Source organism: Zonotrichia leucophrys, unplaced genomic scaffold (assembly GCF_028769735.1).
Source record: "Zonotrichia leucophrys gambelii isolate GWCS_2022_RI unplaced genomic scaffold, RI_Zleu_2.0 Scaffold_219_84121, whole genome shotgun sequence".
Classification (NCBI taxonomy): Eukaryota; Metazoa; Chordata; class Aves; order Passeriformes; family Passerellidae; genus Zonotrichia; species Zonotrichia leucophrys.
In genome coordinates, this window is record NW_026992424.1 from 46,920 (window position 1) to 73,955 (window position 27,036).

Here is a 27,036-nt window from a genome sequence, read left to right on the forward strand (position 1 = left end):
ATTGTGAAGGGGGAGCCGTGAGGGGAACGTGAGGGTACAGTGAGGGAATTGTGATGGGGAAACCAAAGGAGACAGTGAGGGGATTATGAGGGGATTGTGAAGGGAACGTGAGGGGACAGTGAGGGGGAAATCGTGAGGGGATCCAGGTGAGGATGGCTGAGTTTAGGGGAGGTCGTGGTGTCCAGAAGGGGTTCCAGGGATCCAGGACAGGTAAGGGTGGTGGGGGGGGTCTGGCAGGGGTTCTAGGTGGTTCCAGGTGTGCAGGAAGCGTCTGTGACGGTGTCCGGGGCGGGGGGTGTGTGTGTGACAGTGTCCATGTGTATGGTGGGGGGGGGGGGTCCGTGACAGTGCCCAGGTGTGCAGGGTGGGGCTGTTGGGGGGTCCACGTGGATCCAGGTGTGCAGGGTGGGGCTGTGACAGTGCCCAGGTGTGCAGGGTGGGGCTGTTGGGGGGTCCAGGTGGATCCAGGTGTGCAGGGTGGGGCTGTGACAGTGCCCAGGTGGATCCAGATGTGCAGGGTGGGGCTGTGACAGTGCCCAGGTGTGCAGGGTGGGGCTGTTGGGGGGTCCAGGTGGATCCAGATGTGCAGGGTGGGGCTGTGACAGTGCCCACATGTGTGGGGTGGGGCTGTGACAGTGCCCAGGTGTGCAGGGTGGGGCTGTGACAGTGCCCAGGTGTGCAGGGTGGGCTCTGTGTCCAGGAGAAGCCCCGAGCTGGGGGCTGGGCAGGGCAGGGTCTGCACAGGGAACTTCTTGGAGGCTTTTGGAGCAGCTTTGGGACCATCCTGGAACCCCTTGGAGCACCTTTAGGATAATCCAGGACCTCTGGAGCAGCTTTGGACTTGTCCACCACCTTTGGATCATCTTTGGGATCATCCAGGACCTCTTAGAGAAGCTTTGGGATCCTCCAGAGCCCCTTGGAGCAACTTTGGGATCATCCTAGAGGAGCTTTGGGATCCTCCAGAGCCCCTTGGAGCAACTTTGGGATCATCCTAGAGGAGCTTTGGGATCATCCAGAACCCCTTGGAGCAACTTTGGGATCATCCTAGAGGAGCTTTGGGATCATCCAGGATCTCTGGAGCAGCTTTGGACTCATCTCAACACCTTTAGATCATCTTTGGGATCATCCTAGAGGAGCTTTGAGATCATCCAGGACCCCTTGGATCACATTTGGGATCATCCTGGAGCAACTTTGGGATCATGCAGGACCTTTGGGATCATCGAGGGTCTCTTGGATCACATTTGGGATCGTCGTGTAGGAGCTTTGGGATCATCCAGGACCTTTGGGATAATCCAGGATCTTTTGGATCATCTTTGGGATCATCCTGGATCAACTTTGGGATCATCCAGGACCTCCTGGAACAGTTTTGGGGTCATTCTGGAGCAGTTTTGGGATCATCCAGGACCTTTGGGACCATCCAGAACCCCTTGGATCATTTTTTGGGATCACCCAGAACCCCTTGGATCAACTTTGGGATCATCCTGGAGGAGCTTTGGGATCATCCAGGAGCTCTGGATCAACTTTGGGATCGCCCAGGACCTCCTGGAACAGTTTTGGGGTCATTCTGGAGCAGTTTTGGGATCATCCAGGACCTTTGGGATCATCCTGGATCAATTTTAGAATCATCCAGGACCTCCTGGAACAGTTTTGGGATCATCCAGGACCCCTTGGATCATTTTTTGGGACCATCCAGGACCTCTTGGATAATTTTTTGGGATTATCCTAGAGGACTTTTGGGATCATCCTGGATCATCTTTGGGATCATCCAGGACCACTGGGATCATCCTGGACCCCTTGGATCAACTTTGGGATCATCCAGGACCTCCTGGAACAGTTTTGGGGTCATTCTGGAGCAGTTTTGGGGTCATCCAGGACCTTTGGGACCATCCAGAACCCCTTGGATCATTTTTTGGGATCACCCAGAACCCCTTGGATCAACTTTGGGATCATCCTGGAGGAGCTTTGGGATAATCCAGGACCTTTGGGATCATTCAGAATCTCTTTTATCATCTTTGGGATTGTCCTGGAGCAGTTTTGGGATCATCCAGGACCTCTTGGATCATTTTTTGGGGTTATCCTAGAGGATTTTGGGATCATCCTGGAGCAGTTTTGGGTTCATTCCCACCCCACACCCGAATTCCCAGAGGATCCCAAATCCTGGATCCCAAAATTTCCCCTCGGTGCAGGAATTTGGGATGGCTGGAACAGCCCAGGAGGGGCTCCCGAGGGGATTTATTGGGGCAAAGAATCCAATTTTGGGCAAAAAAAAATCCAATTTTCGGCTAAATGACCTCATTAACGACTCATAGGAGCTTCCCAAAATTATTTGGGATCCAGTTCTGGAAAAACTCATGGAAAAATCATGTGGAAAATGAGGAAAAACTCCAGGAAAATTAAAAAAAAAACCAAGGAAAAAATTCCAAGCAACTTCCAGGACCTTGGGAATTCAGCCCTGACCTGGAGGAGGAGGAGGAGAATTCGGTGTCACCGTCTGGGAAAAAATCCTGGAATGTGTGGGATGAGCTGGAGGAGGAGGAGGAGAAAATTCAGGAGGGGAAAAAAAGGAAAAAACAGGGGAAAAAAAACCAACCAGGAATTTGGAGCCGTTCTCGGAAAAAAAAAGGGAATTTTGGGGGAAAAAATCCCATAAATCCACGAAAATCCAGGTTGGAATTGGGGTTTTTTTGGGGGATAAATGAGGAAAACCTCGAGGGTTTGGGTGTGGGAGCGTTCCAAAGTGAGAACGATCTGGGAAAAAGGGGAAAAAGTGGAAAATTGATGGAAAAATGATGGAAAAATGATGGAAAATCGCTGGAAAATCGGGAAAAACGGCAGCTTGGGCAGCGTGGGGGATCCCATCCCCTCCCACAATTCCAGCAAGGAATAAAAAAATAAAAACCCCAAAAATCCCAAATTTTCGGAGCCACCCAGAGCCGGAATTCCCGGGAGTTTTCACCCCTTTTTTCCAGGTTTTTACCATCGGGAAGAGGCGGGAATTGCCCGTTTTGCATTTAAATCGCCCCAAACCTGCTCCGCCTTTTTTGCCTTTTTTTGCCTTTTTTTGGGATGGGCGAGGGCAGAGAGCGCTCCCGGGCTCGGGAAGGGTTCGGGAATCGCTGGGAAATTCAGGTGAGCCGGGAAAAATGGGGAAAATTGGAAAAAAAGGGAAAAAAAAAGGAAAAATCTGATTTTTTTCCCCACTTTTTGGGGAGAATTGTTGGGGTTTAGGGAGAGCCGAGGGAGTTGGGAAGGGGAAATTTGGGAAAGGTGGAGCTGGGGATGGGGGGATTTGGGATCCCGGAGGGTTTGGGATCCCTGAATTTGGGATCCAGGGGGATTTGGGATCCAGGGGGATTTGGGATCTCTGAATTTGGGATCCCGGAGGGTTTGGGATCCCTGAATTTGGAATCTGGGGAGATTTGGGATCCCTGAATTTGGGATTCAGGGGGATTTGGGATCCCTGAATTTGGGATTTAAAGGGATTTGGGATCCCTGAATTTGGGATCCCTAAATTTGGGATTCAGGGGGATTTGGGATCCAGAGGGATTTGGGATCCCTGGATTTGGGATCCAGAGGGATTTGGGATCCCTGAATTTGGGATCCCGGAGGGTTTGGGATCCCTGAATTTGGGATTCAAAGGGATTTGGGATCCCTAAATTTGGGATTCAGTGGGATTTGGGATCCCTGAATTTGGGATCCCTAAATTTGGGATCCAGGGGGATTTGGGGTCCAGGGGGATTTGGGATCTTGAATTTGGGGTCCAGGGGATTTGGGATCTGGGGGGATTTGGGATCCAGGGGAATTTGGGATCCAGGGGGATTTGGGATCCCTGAATTTGGGATTCAGGGGGATTTGGGATTTAAAGGGATTTGGGATTCAAAGGGATTTGGGATCCCTGAATTTGGGATCCAGGGGGATTTGGGATCCCTGAATTTGGGATCCAGGGGGATTTGGGATCCCTGAATTTGGGATTCAGGGGGATTTGGGATCCCTGAATTTGGGATTCAGAGGGATTTGGGATTCAGGGGGATTTGGGATCCCTAAATTTGGGTTTCAGGATCCCTGAATTTGGGATCCAGGGGGATTTGGGGTGCAGAGGGATTTGGGGTCCAGGGGATTTGGGATCTGGGGGGATTTGGGGTCCCTGAATTTGGGTTCCAGCAGGAATTAGGATCCCTAAATTTGGGATTCAGTGGGATTTGGGTTCCAGAGGGATTTGGGATCCAGGGGGATTTGGGATCCAGGGGGATTTGGGATCCCTGAATTTGGGATCCAGAGGGATTTGGGATCCAGGGATTTGGGATCCAATGGGTTTTGGGATCCTAAATTTGGATCGGGGGATTTGGAATCCTGAATTTGGGATCCCTAAATTGGGATCCAGGATTTGGGATCTGAATTTGGGTCCAGGGGATTTGGGATTCAGGGGATTTGGGATCCAGAGGATTTGGGATCCAGGATTTGGGATCCAAAGTGATTTGGGATCCCTGAATTTGGGATTCAGGGGGATTTGGGATCCAGAGGGATTTGGGATTCAAAGGGTTTGGGATCCCTAAATTTGGATTCAGGGGATTTGGATTCCTGAATTTGGGATTGAGGGATTTGGGATCCCTGAATGGGATTTGGTTGGGATCCCTAAATTTGGGATCCAGGGGATTTGGGATCCAGAGGATTTGGGATCCTGAATTTGGGTTCCAGGGGATTTGGGATCAAGGATTTGGGTTCCCTAAATTTGGGATTCCAGGGGATTTGGATCCCTGAATTTGGGATCCCTAAATTTGGGTTCCAGAGGGGATTTGGGATCCAGGGGATTTGGGTCCAGAGGGATTTGGGATCTGGGGATTTGGATCCAGGGGGATTTGGGATCCCAGAATTTGGATTCCACAATTTGGATCCCTCAAATGGTTTGGGATCCCAGGGGAATTTGGGAATCTGGGGGATTTGGGATCCCTGAATTTGGGATCCAGGGATTTAGGATCCCTGAATTTGGGATTCAGTGGGATTTGGGTTCCAGTGGGATTTGGATCTGGATTTGGGATCCAGGGGGATTTGGGATCTTGAATTTGGGATCCCTAAATTTGGGTTCCAGGGGGATTTGGGATCCCTGAATTTGGGATTCCTGGGATTTGGGATTCCAGGATTTGGGATTTAGGTTTGATCCCAAGGATTTGGGGATTCAGGGGATTTGGGATCCCTAAATTTGGGATTTCAGGTTTGGGATTGGGATTTGGATCCCGAATTTGGGATTCTCAAATTTGGTTCCAGGTTTGGGATTTGGATTGGTAATATTGGGTTAGGGTTTTGGATCCCTGAATTTTGGATCTCTAAATTTGGTTCCAGGGATTTGGGATCCCTGAATTTGGATTCAGGGGATTGGGATTTAAGATTTGGGATTCAAGGTTGGGATCCTGAATTTGGTTGGTATTTGGGATCTTGAATTTGGGATCCAGAGGGATTTGGGATCCAGGGGGTTTTGGGATCCCTGAATTTTGGATCCCTAAATTTGGGTTCCAGGGGATTTGGATCCAGAGGGATTTGGATCCAGGGGGATTTGGGATCCCTGAATTTGGGATCCAGGGAGATTTGGGATCCAGAGGGATTTGAGTTCCAGGGGGGATTTGGGGTCATTCCCAAACAGGGATGGATGAGCAGAATTTTGGGATAATTACAGAAATTTTGTCTCCCACCCCAAAATTCCCAGGATTTTAAACCAAACTCCAAATTCGGGGCCGTTTTCCCACCTGGGATCTCAGGATGGTCCCAAAAATGGGGGAAAAATGGGAATTTTGTGGGGTTTTTGGGGATGTCCCAAAAAGCAAAGATTGTTGGAGCACTTGGGATTAAAAACCTGGGTTTGTTCTGGGTTTGGGATTTATTCCAGATTTGGGATTTGGGATTTATTCCAAGTTCGGGATTTGGGATTTGGGATTTATTCCAGGTTTGGGATTTGGGATTTGCTCTGGGTTTGGGATTTATTCCAGGTTTGGGATTTGGGATTTATTCCAAGTTTGGGATTTGCTCTGGGTTTGGGATTTGGGATTTATTCCAGGTTTGGGATTTGGGATTTATTACGAGTTTGGGATTTGCTCTGGGTTTGGGATTTGGCATTTATTCCAGGTTTGGGATTGGATTTATTCCAGGTTTGGATTTATTCCAGGTTTGGGATTTGGGATTTATTCCAAGTTTGGGATTTGCTCTGGGTTTGGGATTTGGGATTTATTCCAGGTTTGGGATTTGGGATTTATTCCAGGTTTGGGATTTATTCCAGATTTGGGATTTGGGATTTATTCCAAGTTTGGGATTTGCTCTGGTTTTGGGATTTGGCATTTATTCCAGATTTGGGATTTGTTCCAGGTTTGGGATTTTGCTCCAGATTTAGAATTTTCTCCAGGTTTGGGATTTTGGATTTTGTCCCAGATTTGGGATTTGCTCCGGATTTAGGCTTTCCTCAGTGTTTGAAATTTTCTCTGTGTTTGGGATTTCGGATTTGCCCCAGATTTGGGATTTTCTTGGATTTAGGATTTTCTCCAGGTTTAGGATTTGGGATTTTGCTCCAGATTTGGGATTTGCTCCAAGGTTGGGATTTGCTCTGGATTTAGGATTTGCTTTGTGTTTGTGATTTTGCTTCAGATTTGGAATTTACTCTGGGTCTGGGATTTTCTCCGGGTTTGGGATTTTGCCCCAGATTTGGGATTTTGCCCCAGATTTGGGATTTTCTCTGGGTTTGTGATTTTCTCCAGATTTGGGATTTGCCTCAGATTTGAAATTTCTCTGGGTTTGGGATTTGGGATTTTCTCTGTGTTTGGGATTTGGGATTTTGCTCCAGATTTGGGATTTTTGTCCCAGATTTGGGATTTTCTCCAGGTTCGGAATTTTCTCTGTGTTTGGGATTTGGGATTTTGCCCCAGATTTGGGATTTGTCCCAGATTTGGGATTTTATATTTTCCCAAGATTTGGAATTTTGCTCCTTATTTAAAATTTAGGAATTGTCCTCCATTTCGATTCTTTTGGGCTTTTCCCTCCCTCGGGGTGAATTCAGCTCCTCCCATCCTTCATTGATTGATTGATTGATTGAATTAATTAATTGATTTATTAATTGTCCTTTAGAGCCGCCAATTCCCGGCTTTTCGCGCCTCCTCCTCCTCCCTGGGCGCGAATTTCCCTTCCCAGCCTGTCCAAAATTCACCAAAATTCAGTTTATTCCCATTTTTGGGGTTTTATTTCACCGAAATTCGGTTCATTCCCATTTTTGGGGTTTTATTTCACCGAAATTCGGTTCATTGCCATTTTTGGGGATTTTATTTCACCAAAATTGGTTAATTCCCTTTTTTGGGGTTTTATTTCACCAAAATTCGTTCATTCCCATTTTTGGGGTTTTATTTCACCGAAATTGGTCATTCCATTTTTGGGGTTATTTCACCGAATTCGTTCATTCCCATTTTTGGGGGTTTTATTTCACTGAAATTCAGTTTATTCCCATTTTTGGGGTTTTATTTCACCATAATTCGGTTCATTCCCATTTTTGGGGTTTTTATTTCACCGAAATTTGGTTCATTCCCATTTTTGGGGTTTTATTTCACCGAAATTGGGTTCATTCCCATTTTTGGGGATTTTATTTCACCGAAATTCCATTAATTCCCATTTTTGGGGTTTTTATTTCACCAAAATTCAGTTCATTCCCATTTTTGGGGATTTTATTTCACCAAAATTCCGTTAATTCCCATTTTTGGGGTTTTTATTTCACCAAAATTCAGTTTATTCCCATTTTTGGGGTTTTTATTTCACCAAAATTCAGTTCATTCCCATTTTTGGGGGTTTTATTTCACCAAAATTCAGTTTATTCCCTTTTTTGGGGTTTTTATTTCACCGAAATTCAGTTCATTCCCATTTTTGGGGTTTTTATTTCACCGAAATTCCATTAATTCCCATTTTTGGGGATTTTATTTCACTGAAATTCGGTTCATTCCCATTTTTGGGGTTTTATTTCACCAAATTGTATTCCCATTTGGGGTTATATTCACCAAATTCGTATTCCATTTTTTGGGGCAGGAAAAGGTGATTTTGGGATTATTTCACTGAATTGGTTAAGTTCCACTTTGGCTCAGGAAAAGGCGATTTTGGGAATTTTGGGGATCTTTATTTCACTGGAATTGAGTTAATTCCCACTTTTGGAGCAGAGAAATGTGATTTTGGGACTTTTATTTCATTGGAATTAGGTCAATTCCCAATTTTTGAGATCTTTATTTCACCAGTATTGCGTTAATTACCAATTTTTGGGATCTTTATTTCTCTGGAATTCGGTTCATTCCCATTTTTTGGGGCAGGAAAAGGTGATTTTGGGTTAATTCCCATTTTTGGGATCTTTATTTCTCCGGAATTGGGTTAATTCCCAATTTTTGGGGCAGGGAAAGGTGATTTTGGGATTTATTTCCCTTGAATTGTTTTAATTCTCCCCTTTTGGGATGCTTTGCTCGTTTTGTGCCCATTTTCCCTCAGAGGGGTGGCAATGAGGAGCAGATTGGACATTTGGTCACTTTTGGTGACTTTTGGTGACTTTTGGTCATCTTTTGTGACATTTGTTGACTTTTGGTGCCATTTGGTGAATTTTGATGCCCCAAACCCTTTTCCTCTCCTCACTTTGTGCCCGTTCCCCTCAGTGAGGAGCACAGGTGACATTTGGTGAGTTGGTCATTTTTGGTGACATTTGTTGAATTTTGGTGACATTTGGTCACTTTTGGTCACTTTTGATGCCCCCAATCCTTTTCCTTTGCTCATTTTCTGCCCATTTTCCCTCAATTGAATGCAGGAGATAGACAGACGACATTTGGTCACTTTTGGTCACTTTTGGTGAATTTTGGTGCCCCCAATCCTTTTCTTTCCCTCACTTTGTGCCCATTTCTCCTCAGTTGAGTGCAGGAGGAGCAGATTTGACATTTGTTGAGTTTTGGTGCCATTTGGTGAATTTTGGTTCCCCAAACCCTTTTCCTCTCCTCATTTTGTGCCCATTTTCCCTCAGTGAGGAGCACAGGTGACATTTGGTGACTTTTGGTGACATTTGGTGACTTTTGGTGACTTTTGGTGACTTTGGTGCCCCAAACCCTTTTCCTCTCCTCATTTTGTGCCCGTTTCCCCTCAGTGAGGAGCACAGGTGACATTTGTTGACTTTTGGTGACATTTGGTGAATTTTGGTTCCCCAAATCCTTTTCCTTCCCTCACTTTGTGCCCATTTTCCCTCACTGGAGTGCAGGGAGGAGCAGATTTGACATTTGGTCACTTTTGGTCACTTTTGGTGCCCCAAACTCTCCCCCTTTCCTCATTTTGTGCCCATTTCCCCTCAGTTGAGTGCAAGGCATAGGACAGGTGACATTTGTTGACTTTTGGTGAATTTTGGTGCCCCAAACCCTTTTCCTCTCCTCATTTTGTGCCCATTTTCCCTCAGTGGGGCGGCAAGGAGGAGCAGATTTGACATTTGGTGACTTTTGGTGCCATTTGGTGACTTTTGGTGCCCCAACCCTTTTCCTTCCCTCACTTTGTGCCCATTTTCCCTCAGTTGAGTGCAGGGAGGAGCAGATTTGACATTTGGTCACTTTTGGTCACTTTTGGTCACTTTTGGTGCCCCAAACCCTTTTCCTTTCCTCATTTTGTGCCCATTTTCCCTCAGTGAGGAGCACAGGTGACATTTGGTGACTTTTGGTGCCATTTGGTGAATTTTGATGCCCCCAATCCTTTTCCTTCCCTCACTTTGTGCCCATTTTCCCTCAGTTGAGTGCAGGGAGGAGCAGATTTGACATTTGGTCACTTTTGGTCACTTTTGGTCACTTTTGATGCCCCAAACCCTTTTCCTTTCCTCGTTTTGTGCCCATTTTCCCTCAGTGGGGCGGCAATGAGGAGCAGATTTGACATTTGTTGAGTTTTGGTGCCATTTGGTGAATTTTGGTTCCCCAAATTCTCCCTCTTTCCTCATTTTGTGCCCGTTTCCCCTCAGTGAGGAGCACAGGTGACATTTGGTGGGGTTTGGTGCCATTTGGTGAATTTTGATGCCCCCAAATCCTTTTCCTTTCCTCATTTTGTGCCCATTTTCCCTCAGTGGGGCAGCAAGGAGGAGCAGATTTGACATTTGTTGACTTTTGGTGCCATTTGGTGAATTTTGATGCCCCCAAATAATTTTCCTTTCCTCATTTTCTGCCCATTTTCCCTCAGTTGAGTGCAGGGAGGAGCAGATTTGACATTTGGTGACTTTTGGTCACTTTTGGTCACTTTTGATGCCCCAAACTCTCTCTCTTTCCTCATTTTGTGCCCGTTTCCCCTCAGTGAGGAGCGCAGGTGCCATTTTTTGACTTTTGGTGCCATTTGGTGAATTTTGGTGCCCCAAACCTCCCTTTTACCTCACCTTGTGCCCGTTCTCCGCAGGTTGTGCCGGCAGTCCCCGCCGTGCCGCCGGCGCCGCGCGGTTCAGCGTTGGCGCCGCGGGATGGAGCGCAGCGGGGACGGCGCCCGAGCGCTCCCGATGCCCCCCGAGCCTGGCACCGAGCTGGGGCCGCTCCTGCCCAGCCCCAAGGGCGGCACCACCGAGGAGCTGCCGGCGCCCGCGGGGCCCCGGCGCGGCGAGGAACCCTCGGAGCTCTTCTCCTCCTCAGCCTCGTCCTCCTCATCCTCCTCATCCCCATCCTGCTCCTCGCTGGCCCGGCACGAGCCCGACGTGGCCCTGGAAGCGCACGATGAGGCCGGTGAGTGCCGCGCTGCGGGGCTGGGGGTTGTCGGCACCGGGGGGTTTGGGGGGCTCGGTGCTCTTGGGGGTGCTGGTGTTGGGGTGGTTGTGGTTGTGTTGGGGTGGTGTTGGTTGTGTTGGTGTTGATTCTCTTGGTGATGATCTTGGCTCTCTTGATGGTGATGTTGGTTGTTGTGATTGGTGGTGGTGTGTGTTTTTGGGGTGATGGTTGTGTTATGGTGATGTTGTGTGGTGTGTTGGTTGTGTTGGTATGGTTGTGTTGGTGATGGTGTGTTGGTGGTGATGGTTGTGTTGGGTTGTGTTGGTTGTGTTTGGGGTGTATGGATTTTTGGGGTATGTGTGTGGGGTGATGGTTGGTTGGGTGATGTTGGTTTGGTGGTGTTGGTTGTGTTGGGTGTGGTTGTGTTGGTGTGGTTGTGTTGGGGTGATGGTTTGTGTTGTGGTGTGTGTGATGGGGTTGGGTGTTGGGGTGATGGTTGTGTTGGGGTGATGGTTGTGTTGGTGGTGATGGTTGTGTTGGGGTGATGGTTGTGTTGGGGTGATGGTTGTGTTGGTGAGGTTTGGGTGGGGGAGTTGTGTTGGTGGTGATGGTTGTGTTGGTGGTGATGGTTGTGTTGGGGTGATGGTTGTGTTGGTGGTGATGGTTGTGTTGGTGGTGTTGGTTGTGTTGGGGTGATGGTTGTGTTGGGGTGATGGTTGTGTTGGGGTGATGGTTGTGTTGGGGTGATGGTTGTGTTGGTGGTGATGGTTTGTGGTGTGGTTTGTTGGGGTTGATGTTGTGTGGTGTGTGGTTGTGTTGGTGGTGATGGTTTGGTGTTTGTTGGGGTGATGGTTGTGTTGGTGGTGATGGTTGTGTTGGAGTGATGGTTGTGTTGGGGTGGTGGTTGTGTTATGGGTGATGGTTGTGTTGGGGTGATGGTTGTGTCGGTGGTGTGGTGATGGTTGTGTTGGGGTGATGGTTTCTGTGGTGATGGTGGTGTTGGGGTGATGTTGGTTGTGTTGGTGTGATGTTGGTTGTCGTTGGTGTTGGTTGTTTGGTGTTGTCTTGATTCTTGTTGGGTGTTGTTGGTGTGGTTGTGTTGGGTGTTGGTTGTGTTGGTGTGATGTTGGTTGTATTGGTGTTGTTGTGATGGTGTTGATTCTCTTGGTGATGATCTTGGCTCTCTTGATGGTGATGTTGGTTGTGTTGGGGTGGTGGTTCTCTTGGTGATGGTTGTGTTGTGTGTGGTTGTGTTGGGGTGATGTTGTTGTTGGGTGATGGTGTGTTGGTGTGATGTTTGTGTTTGTGGTGTTGGTTGTGTTGGGTGTGGTTGGTGGTGTGTTGGTTTGTCGTGGTGTGTTGATTTGGGGTTTATTTGTTGTTGGGTGATGGTTTGTTTGGTGGTTGGTTGTGTTGGTGTGATGGTTGTGTTGGTGGTGATGGTTGTGTTGGTGGTGTTGGTTGTGTTGGGGTGATGGTTGTGTTGGTGGTGTTGGTTGTGTTGGTGGTGATGGTTGTGTTGGTGTGATGTTGGTTTTTTTGTTGGTGTTGGTTTTTGGGGGTTGATGTTCTTGATGGTGATGTTGGTTGTGTTGGTGATGCTGGTTCTCTTGGTGATGGTTGTGTTGGTGGTGTTGGATGTGTTGGTGTGATGTTGTGTTGTTGGTGATTGGTTTTTGGTGATGTTGGTTGTGTTGTGTGGTGATGTGGTTGTGTTGGTGGTGATTCTGTTGGTGATGGTCTTGGATGTTGTGATGGTGATGGTTGTGTTGTGATGGTTGTGTATGGTGATGGTTGTGTTGGTGGTGATGGTTGTTGGTGTATGGATTGTTGGGGTATGTTGTGTGGGTGTTGGTTGTGTCGGTGGTGTTGGTTGTGTCGGTGGTGATGGTTTGTTGGTGATGATGGTGGTTGGTGGTGATTGGTTGTGTTGGGTGATGTTCTGTGATGTGATGGTTGTGTTGGGTGATGTTCGTGATGGTGTTGGTTGTGTTGGGGTGTTGGTTCTCTTGGTGATGGTTGTGTTGGTGGTGTTGGATGTGTTGGTGGTGGTGGTGGTTGGGTTGGTGATGTTGGTTCTCTTGGTGATGGTTGTGTTGGGGTGATGTTGGTTGTGTTGGTAGTGTTGGTGGTGATGGTTGTGTTGGTGGTGATGGTTGTGTTGGTGTTGGTTCTCTTGGTGATGATCTTGGCTCTCTTGGTAGTGGTGTTAGTTGTGTTGGTGGTGATGTTGGTGGTGATGTTGGTTGTGTTGGAGATGGTGCTGGTTCTCTTGGTGTTGGTTCTCCTGGTGATGGTTTTGGTTCTCTTGTTGATGATTTTGGTTCTCCTGGTGTTGGCTCTGTCTTGGTGTTGGTGTTGACTCTTGGTCAACATTGACTCTTGGTGACATTATTGGTTCTCTTGGTGACGTTGTTGGGGGAGTTTTGGGTGTCTGGGGTGGTTTTGGGGGAGGTTTTGTGGTTTGGGGGGGCTTTTGGGGTAGTTTTGGGTGTTTTGGGGGTGACCTCCTCTCTTCTCTGGGATTTTTTTCCTGGATTTCTCTCTGGGATCTCCTTTTCTCCATCCTCTCCCCATTCTGGGGTCAATCCCAAGGAAATGAGGAGGGGGTGGTGCTGCCCTGTGGGGTCACCAGGGTGTGTCCCTGTCCTTGTCCCCTTATCTGCTCACCCTGGGTGCCCTCACCCCCTTATCTGCCCCTCACCTCCCTTATCTGCCCCTCCCCCCCTTATCTGCCCCTCACCCCCCTTATCCGCCCCTCACCCCCCTTATCCGCCCCTCACCCCCCTTATCCGCCCCTCACCCCCCTTATCTGCCCCTCACCCCCCTTATCTGCCCCTCACCCCCCTTATCTGCCCCTCACCCCCCTTATCTGCCCCTCACCCCCCTTATCTGCCCCTCACCCCCCTTATCTCCCCTTATCTCCCCGGCTCCTGGGGGGTTCTGTGGGCAGCGACTGTTGGGGCCGTGCTCGGGGTCATGGGGGCGTTGGGGCAGGTTTGGGGTGCCTGGGGCCGGGTTTGGGGTCATGGAGGTGCTGGAGCTGGTTTGGGGTGTCTGGAGCTGGTTTTGGGGCCATGGGGGTGTTTGGAGCTGAATTTGGGGTGTTTGGAGCTGGTTTGGGGTGTTTGGAGCTGAATTTGGGGTGTTTGGAGCTGGTTTGGGGTGTTTGGGGTGCCTGGGGCTGGGTTTGGGGTCATGGGGGTGTTTGGAGCTGAATTTGGGGTGTCTGGAGCTGGGTTTGGGGTCATGGGGGTGCTTGGAGCTGGATTTGGGGTGCTTGGGGCCGGTTTTAGGGCGTGGGGGTGTTTGGAGCTGGTTTGGGGTGCTGGAGCTGAATTTGGGGTGCTTGGGGCTGGGTTTGGGGTGTCTGGAGCTGGTTTGGGGTGCTGGGTTTAGGGTCAGGGGGTGTTTGGAGCTGGTTTGGGGTCCTGGGGGTGGCCAGAGCTGTATTTGGGGTCAGGGGGTGTTTGGAGCCGTGTTTGGGGTCAGGGAATGACCAAAGTCATGTTTGGGGTGTTTGGAGCCGTGTTTGGGGTCAGGAACTTTTCCCAAAGATTTTTGGGATTGGCAGCTCTTCCCAGATCTATTTGGGGTCAGGAACTCTTCCCAAAGACTTTTGGGGTCAGGAGTTTTTCCCCAGAAACTTTTAGGGTTGGCAGCTCTTCCCAAATCTTTTTTGGGGTTGGGAACATTCCCGAAGTTTTTTGGGATTTGGAACTCTTCCCAAAGTTTTTGTGGTCAGAAACTCTTCCCAAAGATTTTTGGGATCAGCAGCTTTTCCCAAAGACTTTTGGGACTTTCCCAAATCTTTTTGGGGTCAGGAACTCTTCCCAAAGTTGGATTTGGAACTCTTCCCAAATCTTTTTGGAATTGGGAACTCTTCCCAAAGATTTTTGGGGTTGGGAACTCTTCCCAAATCTGTTTGGGGTCCGTAACTCTTCCCAAATGTATTTGGGGTCGGGAACTCTTCCCAAAGATTTTTGGGGTCAGGAACTCTTCCCAAATCTTTTTGGGGTCGGGAACTCTTCCCAAATCTTTTTGGGGTCAGGAACTCTTCCCAAAGATTTTTGGGGTCGGGAACTCTTCCCAAATCTGTTTGGGGTCGGGAACTCTTCCCAAATGTATTTGAGGTCAGGAACTCTTCCCAAATCTTTTTGGGGTTGGGAACTCTTCCCAAATCTTTTTGGGGTCGGGAACTCTTCCCAAATCTTTTTGGGGTCGGGAACTCTTCCCAAATCTTTTTGGGGTCGGGAACTTTTCCCAAAGATTTTTGGGGTCAGGAACTCTTCCCAAATCTTTTTGGGGTCGGGAACTCTTCCCAAAGATTTTTGGGGTCGGGAACTCTTCCCAAATCTTTTTGGGGTCAGGAACTCTTCCCAAATCTTTTTGGGGTCGGGAACTTTTCCCAAAGATTTTTGGGATTGGTAACTCTTCCCAAATCTTTTTGGGGTCAGGAACTCTTCCCAAAGATTTTTGGGCCTTCAGGGAACCCCAAATCCCCCTTTGGGGTCACCGGGGGTGCCCTGACCCCACAACCACCCCAAAGCTGCCCCCACGTTTGGGCTCAGCAGCGTCCGGAGCCGTTTGTGGCTCAAAAATCCCAAAATTTGGGAGCAGCTGCTGTGGCCCCGTGTGGGGTTATAAATAACAGGCAAGATCCCAAATAACCCCAAATCCCAAATCCCAAATCCCAAATCCCAAATCCCTCCCAGCCCCAGCCAGAACGGGGCCACAGTTTAAAAATAAACCCGTGAGGGAAACGCTGGGAGAGGTTTGGGAGTTCCCAAAGTAGGACAAGGACTGGGTTTAACTCCCACAGGACACTAAAATCCCAAATTTTGGGCCATAAAATCCCAAATTTTGGGCCATAAAATCCCCATTTTTGGGGTGTAAAATTCCCAATTTTTGGGCCATAAAAACCCCCATTTTTGAGCCATGAAATCCCTGGTTTTGGGGTATAAAATCCTCATTTTTTGGCCATAGAATCCTGGGTTTTGGGCTATAAAATCCCTGGTTTTGGGGTGTAAAATCCTGAATTTTGGGTTTAAAAATCCTAATTTTTGGGCCATAAAATCCTGGATTTTGGGCTATAAAATCCCTGGTTTTGGGGTGTAAAATCCTGATTTTGGGTTCTAAAATTCCAATTTTTGGGCCATAAAATCCTGAATTTTGGGTCATAAAATCCTGGGGTTTGGGCCATAAAATCCTGAATTTTGAGTCTTACAATCCTGGGGTTTGGGTCATAAAATCCTGAATTTTGGGTCTTAAAATCCTGGGGTTTGAGCCATGAAATCCCTGGTTTTGGGGTATAAAATCCTCATTTTTTGGCCATAGAATCCTGGGTTTTGGGCTATAAAATCCCTGGTTTTGGGGTGTAAAATCCTGATTTGGGGTTCTAAAATTCCAATTTTTGGGCCATAAAATCCTGAATTTTGGGTTTTAAAATCCTAATTTTTGAGCCATAGAATCCTGGGTTTTGGGCTATAAAATCCCTGGTTTTGGGGTGTAAAATCCTGAATTTTGGGTTCAAAAATCCCAGGTTTTGGGCTGTAAAATCCCAAATTTTGGGCCGTAAAATCCTGAATTTTGGGTCATAAAATCCTGAATTTTGAGTCTTAAAATCCTGGGGTTTGGGTCATAAAATCCTGAATTTTGGGTCTTAAAATCCTGGGGTTTGAGCCATGAAATCCCTGGTTTTGGGGTATAAAATCCTCATTTTTTGGCCATAGAATCCTGGGTTTTGGGCTATAAAATCCCTGGTTTTGGGGTGTAAAATCCTGAATTTTGGGTTCAAAAATCCCAGGTTTTGGGCTGTAAAATCCTGAATTTTGGGTTTTAAAATCCTAATTTTTGAGCCATAGAATCCTGGGTTTTGGGCTATAAAATCCCTGGTTTTGGGCTGTAAAATCCTGAATTTTGGGTTTTAAAATCCTAATTTTTGGGCCATAGAATCCTGGGTTTTGGGCTATAAAATCCCTGGTTTTGGGGTGTAAAATCCTGATTTTGGGTTCTAAAATTCCAATTTTTGGGCCATAAAATCCTGAATTTTGGGTTTTAAAATCCTAATTTTTGGGCCATAGAATCCTGGGTTTTGGGCTATAAAGTCCCTGGTTTTGGGGTGTAAAATCCTGATTTTGGGTTCTAAAATTCCAATTTTTGGGCTATAAAATCCTGAATTTTGGGTTTTAAAATCCTAATTTTTGAGCCATAGAATCCTGGGTTTTGGGCTATAAAATCCCTGGTTTTGGGGTGTAAAATCCTGAATTTTGGGTTCAAAAATCCCAGGTTTTGGGCTGTAAAATCCTGAATTTTGGGTTTTAAAATCCTAATTTTTGGGCCATAGAATCCTGGGTTTTGGGCTATAAAATCCCTGGTTTTGGGGTGTAAAATCCTGAATTTTGGGTTCAAAAATCCCAGGTTTTGGGCTGTAAAATCCTGAATTTTGGGTCATAAAATCCTGGGGTTTGAGCCATAAAATCCTGTGTTTTGGGGCCTAAAATTCCAGGTTTTGGGGCCATAAAATCCCCATTTTTGGGCACTAAAATCCCAAATTTTGGGCCATAAAATCCTGATTTTTGGGCCGTAAAATCCTGGATTTTGGGCTGTAAAATCCTGGGTTTTGGGTGAGTTTGGGATCCTGAGCTGGGGTTTGGGATCAGAGCTGGGGTTTGGGATCAGTGCTGGGGTTTGGGATCAGTGCTGGGGTTTGGGATCAGTGCTGGGGTTTGGGATCAGAGCTGGGGTTTGGGATCAGAGCTGGGGTTTGGGATCAGAGCTGGGGTTTGGGATCAGTGCTGGGGTTTGGGATCAGTGCTGGGGTTTGGGATCCTGAGCTGGGGTTTGGGATCCTGAGCTGGGGTTTGGGATCAGAGCTGGGGTTTGGGATCAGTGCTGGGGTTTGGGATCCTGAGCTGGGGTTTGGGATCCTGAGCTGGGGTTTGGGATCCTGAGCTGGGGTTTGGGATCAGTGCTGGGGTTTGGGATCCTGAGCTGGGGTTTGGGATCAGTGCTGGGGTTTGGGATCAGAGCTGGGGTTTGGGATCCTGAGCTGGGTTTGGGATCAGTGCTGGGGTTTGGGATCCTGAGCTGGGTTTGGGATCAGTGCTGGGGTTTGGGATCCTGAGCTGGGTTTGGGATCCTGAGCTGGGGTTTGGGATCCTGAGCTGGGGTTTGGGATCAGTGCTGGGGTTTGGGATCAGTGCTGGGGGTTGGGATCCTGAGCTGGGGTTTGGGATCCTGAGCTGGGGTTTGGGATCAGAGCTGGGTTTGGGATCCTGAGCTGGGTTTGGGATCAGTGCTGGGGTTTGGGATCAGTGCTGGGGTTTGGGATCAGAGCTGGGGTTTGGGATCCTGAGCTGGGGTTTGGGATCCTGAGCTGGGGTTTGGGATCCTGAGCTGGGGTTTGGGATCAGTGCTGGGGTTTGGGATCAGTGCTGGGGTTTGGGATCAGAGCTGGGGTTTGGGATCAGTGCTGGGGTTTGGGATCAGTGCTGGGGTTTGGGATCCTGAGCTGGGGTTTGGGATCAGTGCTGGGGTTTGGGATCCTGAGCTGGGGTTTGGGATCCTGAGCTGGGGTTTGGGATCCTGAGCTGGGGTTTGGGATCAGTGCTGGGGTTTGGGATCAGTGCTGGGGTTTGGGATCCTGAGCTGGGGTTTGGGATCAGAGCTGGGGTTTGGGATCCTGAGCTGGGGTTTGGGATCAGTGCTGGGGTTTGGGATCAGTGCTGGGGTTTGGGATCAGTGCTGGGGTTTGGGATCAGTGCTGGGGTTTGGGAACAGAGCTGGGGTTTGGGATCAGAGCTGGGGTTTGGGATCCTGAGCTGGGGTTTGGGATCAGTGCTGGGGTTTGGGATCCTGAGCTGGGGTTTGGGATCCTGAGCTGGGGTTTGGGATCAGTGCTGGGGTTTGGGATCAGTGCTGGGGTTTGGGATCCTGAGCTGGGGTTTGGGATCCTGAGCTGGGGTTTGGGATCAGAGCTGGGGTTTGGGATCCTGAGCTGGGGTTTGGGATCAGTGCTGGGGTTTGGGATCCTGAGCTGGGGTTTGGGATCCTGAGCTGGGTTTGGGATCAGTGCTGGGGTTTGGGATCAGTGCTGGGGTTTGGGATCCTGAGCTGGGGTTTGGGATCAGTGCTGGGGTTTGGGATCAGTGCTGGGTTTGGGATCAGTGCTGGGGTTTGGGATCCTGAGCTGGGGTTTGGGATCAGTGCTGGGGTTTGGGATCAGTGCTGGGGTTGGGATCCTGAGCTGGGGTTTGGGATCCTGAGCTGGGGTTTGGGATCAGTGCTGGGGTTTGGGATCAGTGCTGGGGTTTGGGATCCTGAGCTGGGGTTTGGGATCCTGAGCTGGGGTTTGGGATCAGTGCTGGGTTTGGGATCCTGAGCTGGGGTTTGGGATCAGTGCTGGGGTTTGGGATCCTGAGCTGGGGTTTGGGATCAGTGCTGGGGTTTGGGATCAGTGCTGGGGTTTGGGATCAGTGCTGGGGTTTGGGATCAGTGCTGGGGTTTGGGATCCTGTGCTGGGGTTTGGGATCAGAGCTGGGTTTGGGATCAGTGCTGGGGTTTGGGATCCTGAGCTGGGGTTTGGGATCAGAGCTGGGGTTTGGGATCAGTGCTGGGGTTTGGGATCCTGAGCTGGGGTTTGGGATCCTGAGCTGGGGTTTGGGATCCTGAGCTGGGGTTTGGGATCAGTGCTGGGGTTTGGGATCAGAGCTGGGTTTGGGATCCTGAGCTGGGGTTTGGGATCAGTGCTGGGGTTTGGGATCAGTGCTGGGGTTTGGGATCCTGAGCTGGGTTTGGGATCCTGAGCTGGGGTTTGGGATCAGAGCTGGGGTTTGGGATCAGTGCTGGGGTTTGGGATCCTGAGCTGGGGTTTGGGATCCTGAGCTGGGGTTTGGGATCCTGAGCTGGGGTTTGGGATCCGTGCTGGGGTTTGGGATCAGTGCTGGGGTTTGGGATCCTGAGCTGGGGTTTGGGATCCTGAGCTGGGGTTTGGGATCCTGAGCTGGGGTTTGGGATCAGAGCTGGGGTTTGGGATCAGTGCTGGGGTTTGGGATCGTGTGCTGGGGTTTGGGATCCTGAGCTGGGGTTTGGGATCAGTGCTGGGGTTTGGGATCCTGAGCTGGGGTTTGGGATCCTGTGCTGGGGTTTGGGATCCTGAGCTGGGGTTTGGGATCAGTGCTGGGGTTTGGGATCAGAGCTGGGGTTTGGGGTCCTGGGCTGGGGTTTGGGATCCTGTGCTGGGGTTTGGGATCCTGAGCTGGGGTTTGGGATCAGAGCTGGGGTTTGGGATCCTGAGCTGGGGTTTGGGATCCTGAGCTGGGGTTTGGGATCAGTGCTGGGGTTTGGGATCAGGCTGGGGTTTGGGATCAGAGCTGGGGTTTGGGATCATGAGCTGGGGTTTGGGATCAGTGCTGGGAATTTGGGATCATGTGCTGGAATTTGGGATCACGTCCTGGATCCCAGGATCCCATCCTGGAGTTTGGGATCGTGTGCTGGAGTTTGGGATCATGTCCTGGGTTTTGGGATCCTGTCCTGGAATTTGGGATTGTATCCCAAAGTGTCCTGGAATTTCCTGGATCCCAAAATCCCATCCTGGGGTTTGGGATCGTGTCCTGGAGCTCGGGGTTGCGTCCTGGAATTTGGGATCCCATCCTGGATCCCAGGATCCCCCCTCAGTTCTCTCATCCCCAATTTCCCCTGGAAAATCTCCCCTGGATCTGCGGCGGCTCCGGTGCCGCCGGCACAAACCTTCCCTGGGAATCCTCCCCCGCAGATTTGGGGCAAAACTCCTCCGGTTCGGGCCTTTCCCGCCTCGCTGGCACCGCTGGGATTTTTCCAGGAGCTTTTCCAGGAACTTTTCCAGGAACTTTTCCAGGAATTTTTCCAGGAGCTTTTCTGTCTGCGCCGCCTTTTCTTCCCCGGGAGCTGCAGGTGCCAAACCTCACCCGGGTTGGATTTTTTTCCTGATTTTTCAGCTTTCCAGGGATTTTTGAGTTTGTTTTTCCCTTCGCTGTCGCTGCCTCCCGGCTGCCGTGAGCTGCTGAGATTCCCAAATCTCCCAATTCCCGGGATTCCCCTGGAATTTTGGAATTTTCAGCCCTCCATCCTCCTCCTTTCCCCTCCCCTCCATCCAAAACTTTTTCCTAGAATTTTTCTGGGATTTGGGACAACATCGGGACATCATTTCCTCCCTCTGTGGAATCTCCCAACTCCACAAATCTCCATTTCCCTGCGGATTTCTCCCTCCCGAGATGTTTCTCCTCGGCCCCGAGGTGCCTCCGGGCCCCTTTGGGGACATCCCAAATTTTCCTGGAATGTTTTCCAGCCCCGCCGGGCGCGGCCGCTGCTCCCGGAGCCGGCCCCAGCCGGGGCCCCTTTTCTTGGAAAGGCAGCGGAGCAGCTGCTCCGGGAACAGGAACCCGGCAGGGACGAATCCCTCGGAGCTTTGGGGGCGTTTTTGGGGGGATTTGGGGCACCTGGAAAGTTCTGGAAGGGTCGGATTGTCCCAGGAATGTCAGAGGGAGCCGTGGCCTGGATCCCAGCCGGGTTGGATTCGGCCCCTGAGGGATTTTTCCGGCCCCTGGTGAGCGGTGGGATGAGGAACCTCCTCCTTTTTTCCATGGATTCCCTCCAAAATCGGAGCTCGGGAGGATTTGGCCGGCATTGATCGTCCCAGGAACATTCCAGAGCTGGTGTGGGATCAGCTCTGTGGTGTCACCACCAGATCTTCTGTGGATCCTCTCCAGAGAGGTCATTTTGGGGTTTGTTTGGGATCATTCCGTGATGTCACCACCTCCCATGGATCTGCTTCAAGGGGAACATTCCAGAGCTCATTTCAGATCAATCCATGATGGCACAGATCTCCCATGGATTTGTGTCTCCAATGGGGACATTCCAGAGCTCATTTCGGATCAATCCATGATGGCACCACCAGATCTCCCATGGTTCTGCTCGAATTGGGACATTTTGGGGTTTGTTTGGGATCATTCCTTGATGTCACCACATCTCCCATGGATCTGCTTCGAGGGGAACATTCCAGAGCTCATTTGGGATCATTCCATGATGGCACCACCAGATCTCCCCTGGTTCTGCTCGAATTGGGACATTTTGGAGTTTATTTGGGATCATTTTGTGATGTCACCACATCTCCCATGGATCCGTGTCTCCAATGGGGACATTCCAGAGCTCATTTCGGATCAATCCATGGTGGCACCACCAGATCTCCCATGGATCTTCGAGGGGACAGTCCAGGGTTTATTTGGGATCAATTCCATGATGTCACCGCCACATCTACCATGGATCTTCTCCGATGGGGACATTCCAGAGCTGGTTTGGGATCAGTTCTGTGATGTCACCACCAGATCTCCCATGGTTCTGCTCGAATTGGGACATTTTGGGGTTTATTTGGGATCATTCCATGATGTCACCACCTCTCCCATGGATCCGTGTCTCCAATGGGGACATTCCAGAGCTGGTTTGGGATCATTTCCATGATGGCACCACCAGATCTCCCATGGATCTGCTCCAATGGGGACATTTTGGGGTTTATTTGGGATCATTCCATGATGTCACCACCTCTCCCATGGATCTGCTTCGAGGGGAACATTCCAGAGCTCGTTTCAGATTAATCCATGATGTCACCACCAGATCTTCTGTGGATCTTCTCCAATGGGGACATTCCAGAGCTCGTTTGGGATCATTCCGTGATGTCACCACCAGATCTCCCATGGATCTTCTCCAGTGGGGACATTTTGGGGTTTGTTTGGGATCATTCTGTGATGTCCCCTGATCTCCCATGGATCTGCTTCGAGGGGAACATTCCAGAGCTCATTTCGGATCAATCCATGATGGCACCACCAGATCTTCTGTGGATCTTCTCCAATGGGGACATTCCAGAGCTGGTTTGGGATCATTTCCGTGATGTCACCACCAGATCTCCCATGGTTCTGCTCGAATTGGGACATTTTGGGGTTTATTTGGGATCATTCCATGATGTCCCCTGATCTCCCATGGATCTGCTTCAAGGGGAACATTCCAGAGCTCGTTTCAGATCAATCCATGATGGCACCACCAGATCTCCCATGGATCTGCTCTGATGGGGACATTTTGGGGTTTATTTGGGATCAATTCCATGATGTCACCGGAGCTCCCATGGCTCCTCTCCAGTGGGGACATTCCAGCACAATCCCGTGGATCTGAGTCCATCCCAACATTCCTTAGAAATTTATTTCGGGTGGATTGGAGAGGGAGGAGCTCCCATTTTCCCCTTTTTTGGTGGAATTTCCATGTTTTTCTCCTTCTATCGTGCTCGTTCCCCAGGAACATCGGCGTTACCGACCCCGGGCACCTTTGGCTGCCCAACGGTGGGGTTGGACCCGCCCTGGGTGGCCCTTGGAGCTGGAAGAGCCAAATTTGGGGCGGTTGGATGGATTTTAGGGGCCGTTGGATGGATTTGGGGCCAGACGAGGATGTGAGGGATGGAATTCCCACTTCCCCACATTCCCAGAGGGATTTTGGGGATCCAAACGTCTCCGACGGTGCCAGGAACCAGAAATTCCTAAATTTTGGGCATCTCGTGATCCTGGGTGACCGGTGAGGGTTGGGCTTGACCTTGGAGGTCTCTTCCAACCGTAACCACTCCAGGATTCTTCTTTTCCAACCTTAATTATTCCATGGCTGAAAATTCCCATCTTGGAATTCCTTGGGGTGCTGGGAACGACCCCGAATCCGCGCCGTCCATGGAGGAATCCCTGGGGTGGGGTTGGGTTGAGTTGATTTGGTTTAGTTAGGTTGGGTTGGATTGGTTTGGGTTTTGTTGGGTTGAGTTGGGATTGATTTGAGTTTGATTTGGTTGGGATGAACTTTATTGAGCTGGATTTGGTTTAGGTTGGGTTTGGTTGAGTTGGTTTGGATTCGTTTTCATTGAGTTGGGTTGAGTTGGGTTGGTTTGAGCTTTGTTGGATTGTGTTGGATTTGGTTTGGATGGGTTGAGTTGGGTTTGGTTGAGTTGGTTTGGGTTCATTTTGTGGAGTTGGGTTGGGTTAGGTTGGGTTGGGATAATTTTTGTTGGGTTGGGTTGAGTTGGGTTTGGTTTGGATGGATTGAGTTGGGTTTAGTTGAGTTGGTTTGGGTTCATTTTGTGGAGCTGGGTTGGGTTAGGTTGGGTTGAGTTGGGTTTGGATGGATTGAGTTGGGTTTTGTTGAGTTGGTTTGGGTTTGTTTTCATTGGGTTGGGTTGAGTTGAGTTGGGTTAGGTTGGGTTTGGTTGGGTTTTGTTGGGTTGAGTTGGGATTGATTTGAGTTTGATTTGGTTGGGATGAACTTTATTGAGCTGGATTTGGTTTAGGTTGGGTTTGGTTGAGTTGGTTTGGTTTGAGTTTTGTTGGATTGTGTTGGATTTGGTTTGGATGGGTTGAGTTGGGTTAGGTTGGGTTGGGATAATTTTTGTTGGGTTGGGTTGAGTTGGGTTTGGTTTGGATGGATTGAGTTGGGTTTGCTTGAGTTGGTTTGGATTCGTTTTCATTGAGTTGGGTTGAGTTGGGTTGGTTTGAGCTTTGTTGGATTGTGTTGGATTTGATTTGGATGGGTTGAGTTGGTTTGGGTTCATTTTGTGGAGTTGGGTTGGGTTGAGTTGGGTTTGGTTTGGATGGATTGAGTTGGGTTTAGTTGAGTTGGTTTGGGTTGGTTTGAGTTGAGTTGGGTTAGGTTGGGTTTGGTTGGGTTTTGTTGGGTTGAGTTGGGATTGATTTGAGTTTGATTTGGTTGGGATGAACTTTATTGAGCTGGATTTGGTTTAGGTTGGGTTTGGTTGAGTTGGTTTGGTTTGAGTTTTGTTGGATTGTGTTGGATTTGGTTTGGATGGGTTGAGTTGGGTTCATTTTGTGGAGTTGGGTTGGGTTAGGTTGGGATCATTTTTGTTGGGTTGGGTTGAGTTGGGTTGGGTTTGGTTTGGTTGAGTTGGTTTGGGTTCATTTTGTTGAGTTTGGTTTGGTTGGGTTTGGTTGAGTTGGTTTGGGTTTGTTTTCATTGAGTTGGGTGGAGTTTTGTTGGGTTGGGTTTGGCTGAGTTGGCTTTGGATGGATCGAGTTGAATTTGGTTGAGTTGGTTTGGGTTTGTTTTCATTGAGTTGAGTTGGCTTTGGATGAGTTGGTTTGGGTTCATTTTCGTTTTTGTTGAGTTGGGTTTTGTTGTGTTGGGTTTTGATTGAGTTGGTTTGGGTTCGTTTTCATTGAGTTCAGTTGGGTTGGCTTTGGATGGATTGAGTTGTGTTTGGATGAGTTGGTTTGGGTTCATTTTCGTTTTTGTTGTGTTGGGTTTTGATTGAGTTGGTTTGGGTTCATTTTCATTGAGTTGGGTTAGGTTGGGTTTGGGTTGAGTTGGGTTAGGTTGGGTTTGGTTGGAGTTGGCTTGGGTTGGGTTTGGTTGGATTTGGTTTGGGTTGGGTTGGGTTGGATTTGGTTTGGGTTGGGTTGGGTTGGGTTTGGTTGGATTTGGTTTGGGTTGGGTTGAGTTCCTGTTCGTTGGGTTGGGTTGAGTTGAGTTTGGTTTGGGTTTGGTTGGATTTGGTTTGGGTTTGGTTGAGTTTGGTTTGGATGGATTGAGTTGGAGCCAACTCACCGGTGACCACCCAGCCGCCCTCCCGGCCACTGGGTGGGAATTTTGGGGGCCATTGTTGGGTTTGAGGTTAAACTCCGGGATTTTGGGAGAGTTGGGGTTAAACTCTGGGATTTGGGAATGTTGGGGTTAAACTCTGGGATTTGGGAATGTTGGGGTTAAACTCCGGGATTTTGGGAATGTTGGGGTTAAACTCTGGGATTTTGGGAATGTTGGGGTTGTTCCCCATTTTTTGTGGTTCCATCTCGATGGGATCACAGAGCAGGGATTTTTGGGAATGTGGAACGGGGATTTTGGGAATGTGGAGCGGGGATTTTTGGGAATGTGGAATAGAGATTTTTGGGAATGTGGAAAAGGGATTCTTGGATCACAGAGCAGGGATTTTTGGGATGTGATATGGGGATTTTTGGGAATGTGGAGTGGGGATTTTAGGGAATGTGGATTTTTGGGAATGTGGAGCAGGGATTTTGTGGATGTGGAATGTGGATTTTTGGGAATGTGGAGTGGGGATTTTAGGGAATGTGGAGCAGGGATTTTTGGGATGTGAAATGGGGATTTTTGGGAATGTGGGATGGGGATTTTTGGGAATGTGGAGTGGGGATTTTTGGGAATGTGGGATGGGGATTTTTGGGAATGTGGAATGTGGATTTTTGGGAATGTGGAGCGGGGATTTTGTGGATGTGGAATGGGGATTTTTGGGTTGTGGAATGGGGATTTTTGGGATGTGGAATGGGGATTTTTGGGAATGTGGAGCAGAGATTTTGTGGATGTGGAATGTGGATTTTTGGGTTGTGGAATGGGGATTTTTCAGATGTGAAATGGGGATTTTTGGGATGTGGAATGTGGATTTTTGGGATGTGGAATGTGGATTTTTGGGATGTGAAATGGGGATTTTTGGGCCTGTGTCTCCGTGCTGGAGCTCTCCCCAGAGCAGGGATAACGGGATCTCCGGCAGCTTTCCCGGTAACCTCCTTAGCAGCGATTATCCCTGGGATGCTGCTCCCTCCCCGAGCCGGGCTGGCAAATCCGGCGCTAATCCGGGCTCAGCTGTGCCAGGCCCGGCTCTGGGAGCGTTCCCGGCCACCCCAGGGCCGAGGTTTTCCCAGGATTTCCGTCCCCAGGGCCGAGGTTTTCCCTGGAATTCCCTCCCAGCCACCCCAGGGCCGAGGTTTTCCCTGGAATTCCCTCCCGCTCGAGGTTTTCCCGGGAATTCCCTCCCACCCGAGGTTTTCCCTGGAATTCCCCACCACCAGCCGAGGTTTCCCGGATTTCCTCCCTGCCACCCCAGGGCCGAAGTTTTCCCAGGGAATTCCCTCCCGGCCTCCCCAGGGCCGAGGTTTTCCGGGATTCCCTCCCGCTCAGCTGGTTTTCCCGGAATTCCTCCCGCACCCAGGCCGAGGTTTTCCCAGGATTCCTCCTGGCCACCCCAGGGCCGAGGTTTTCCCAGGAATTCCCTCCCAGCCGAGGTTTTCCCGGGAATTCCCTCCCGCTCGAGGTTTTCCCGGGATTTCCCTCCCAGCCACCCCAGGGCCGAGGTTTTCCCGGGATTTCTCCCTTGGCCACCCCAGGGCCAAGGGTTTTTCCCAGGATTTCCTCCCGGCCACTCCAGGGCCCGAGGTTTTCCAGGGAATTCCCTCCGCTCGAGGTTTTCCCAGGATTTCCCTCCTGGCCACCCCAGGGCCGAGGTTTTCCAAGGATATTCCCTCCCCTCGAG

General features: G+C 49.5%; 1 protein-coding gene across 1 annotated transcript in view; it reads left to right on the top strand.

Annotated features, from left to right (window-relative positions):
* The window catches only part of LOC135461202 (protein Wiz-like), a gene marked incomplete at its 3' end in the record, with an annotated part of 36,750 nt that overhangs the window by 1,765 nt on the left and 7,949 nt on the right, over positions 1–27,036 (top strand). Inside the window, exon 2 of the mRNA XM_064738194.1 lies at positions 10,408–10,767. Coding sequence (XP_064594264.1) covers positions 10,408–10,767 — 360 coding nt within the window. The remainder of the gene's footprint in view (positions 1–10,407; positions 10,768–27,036) is intronic.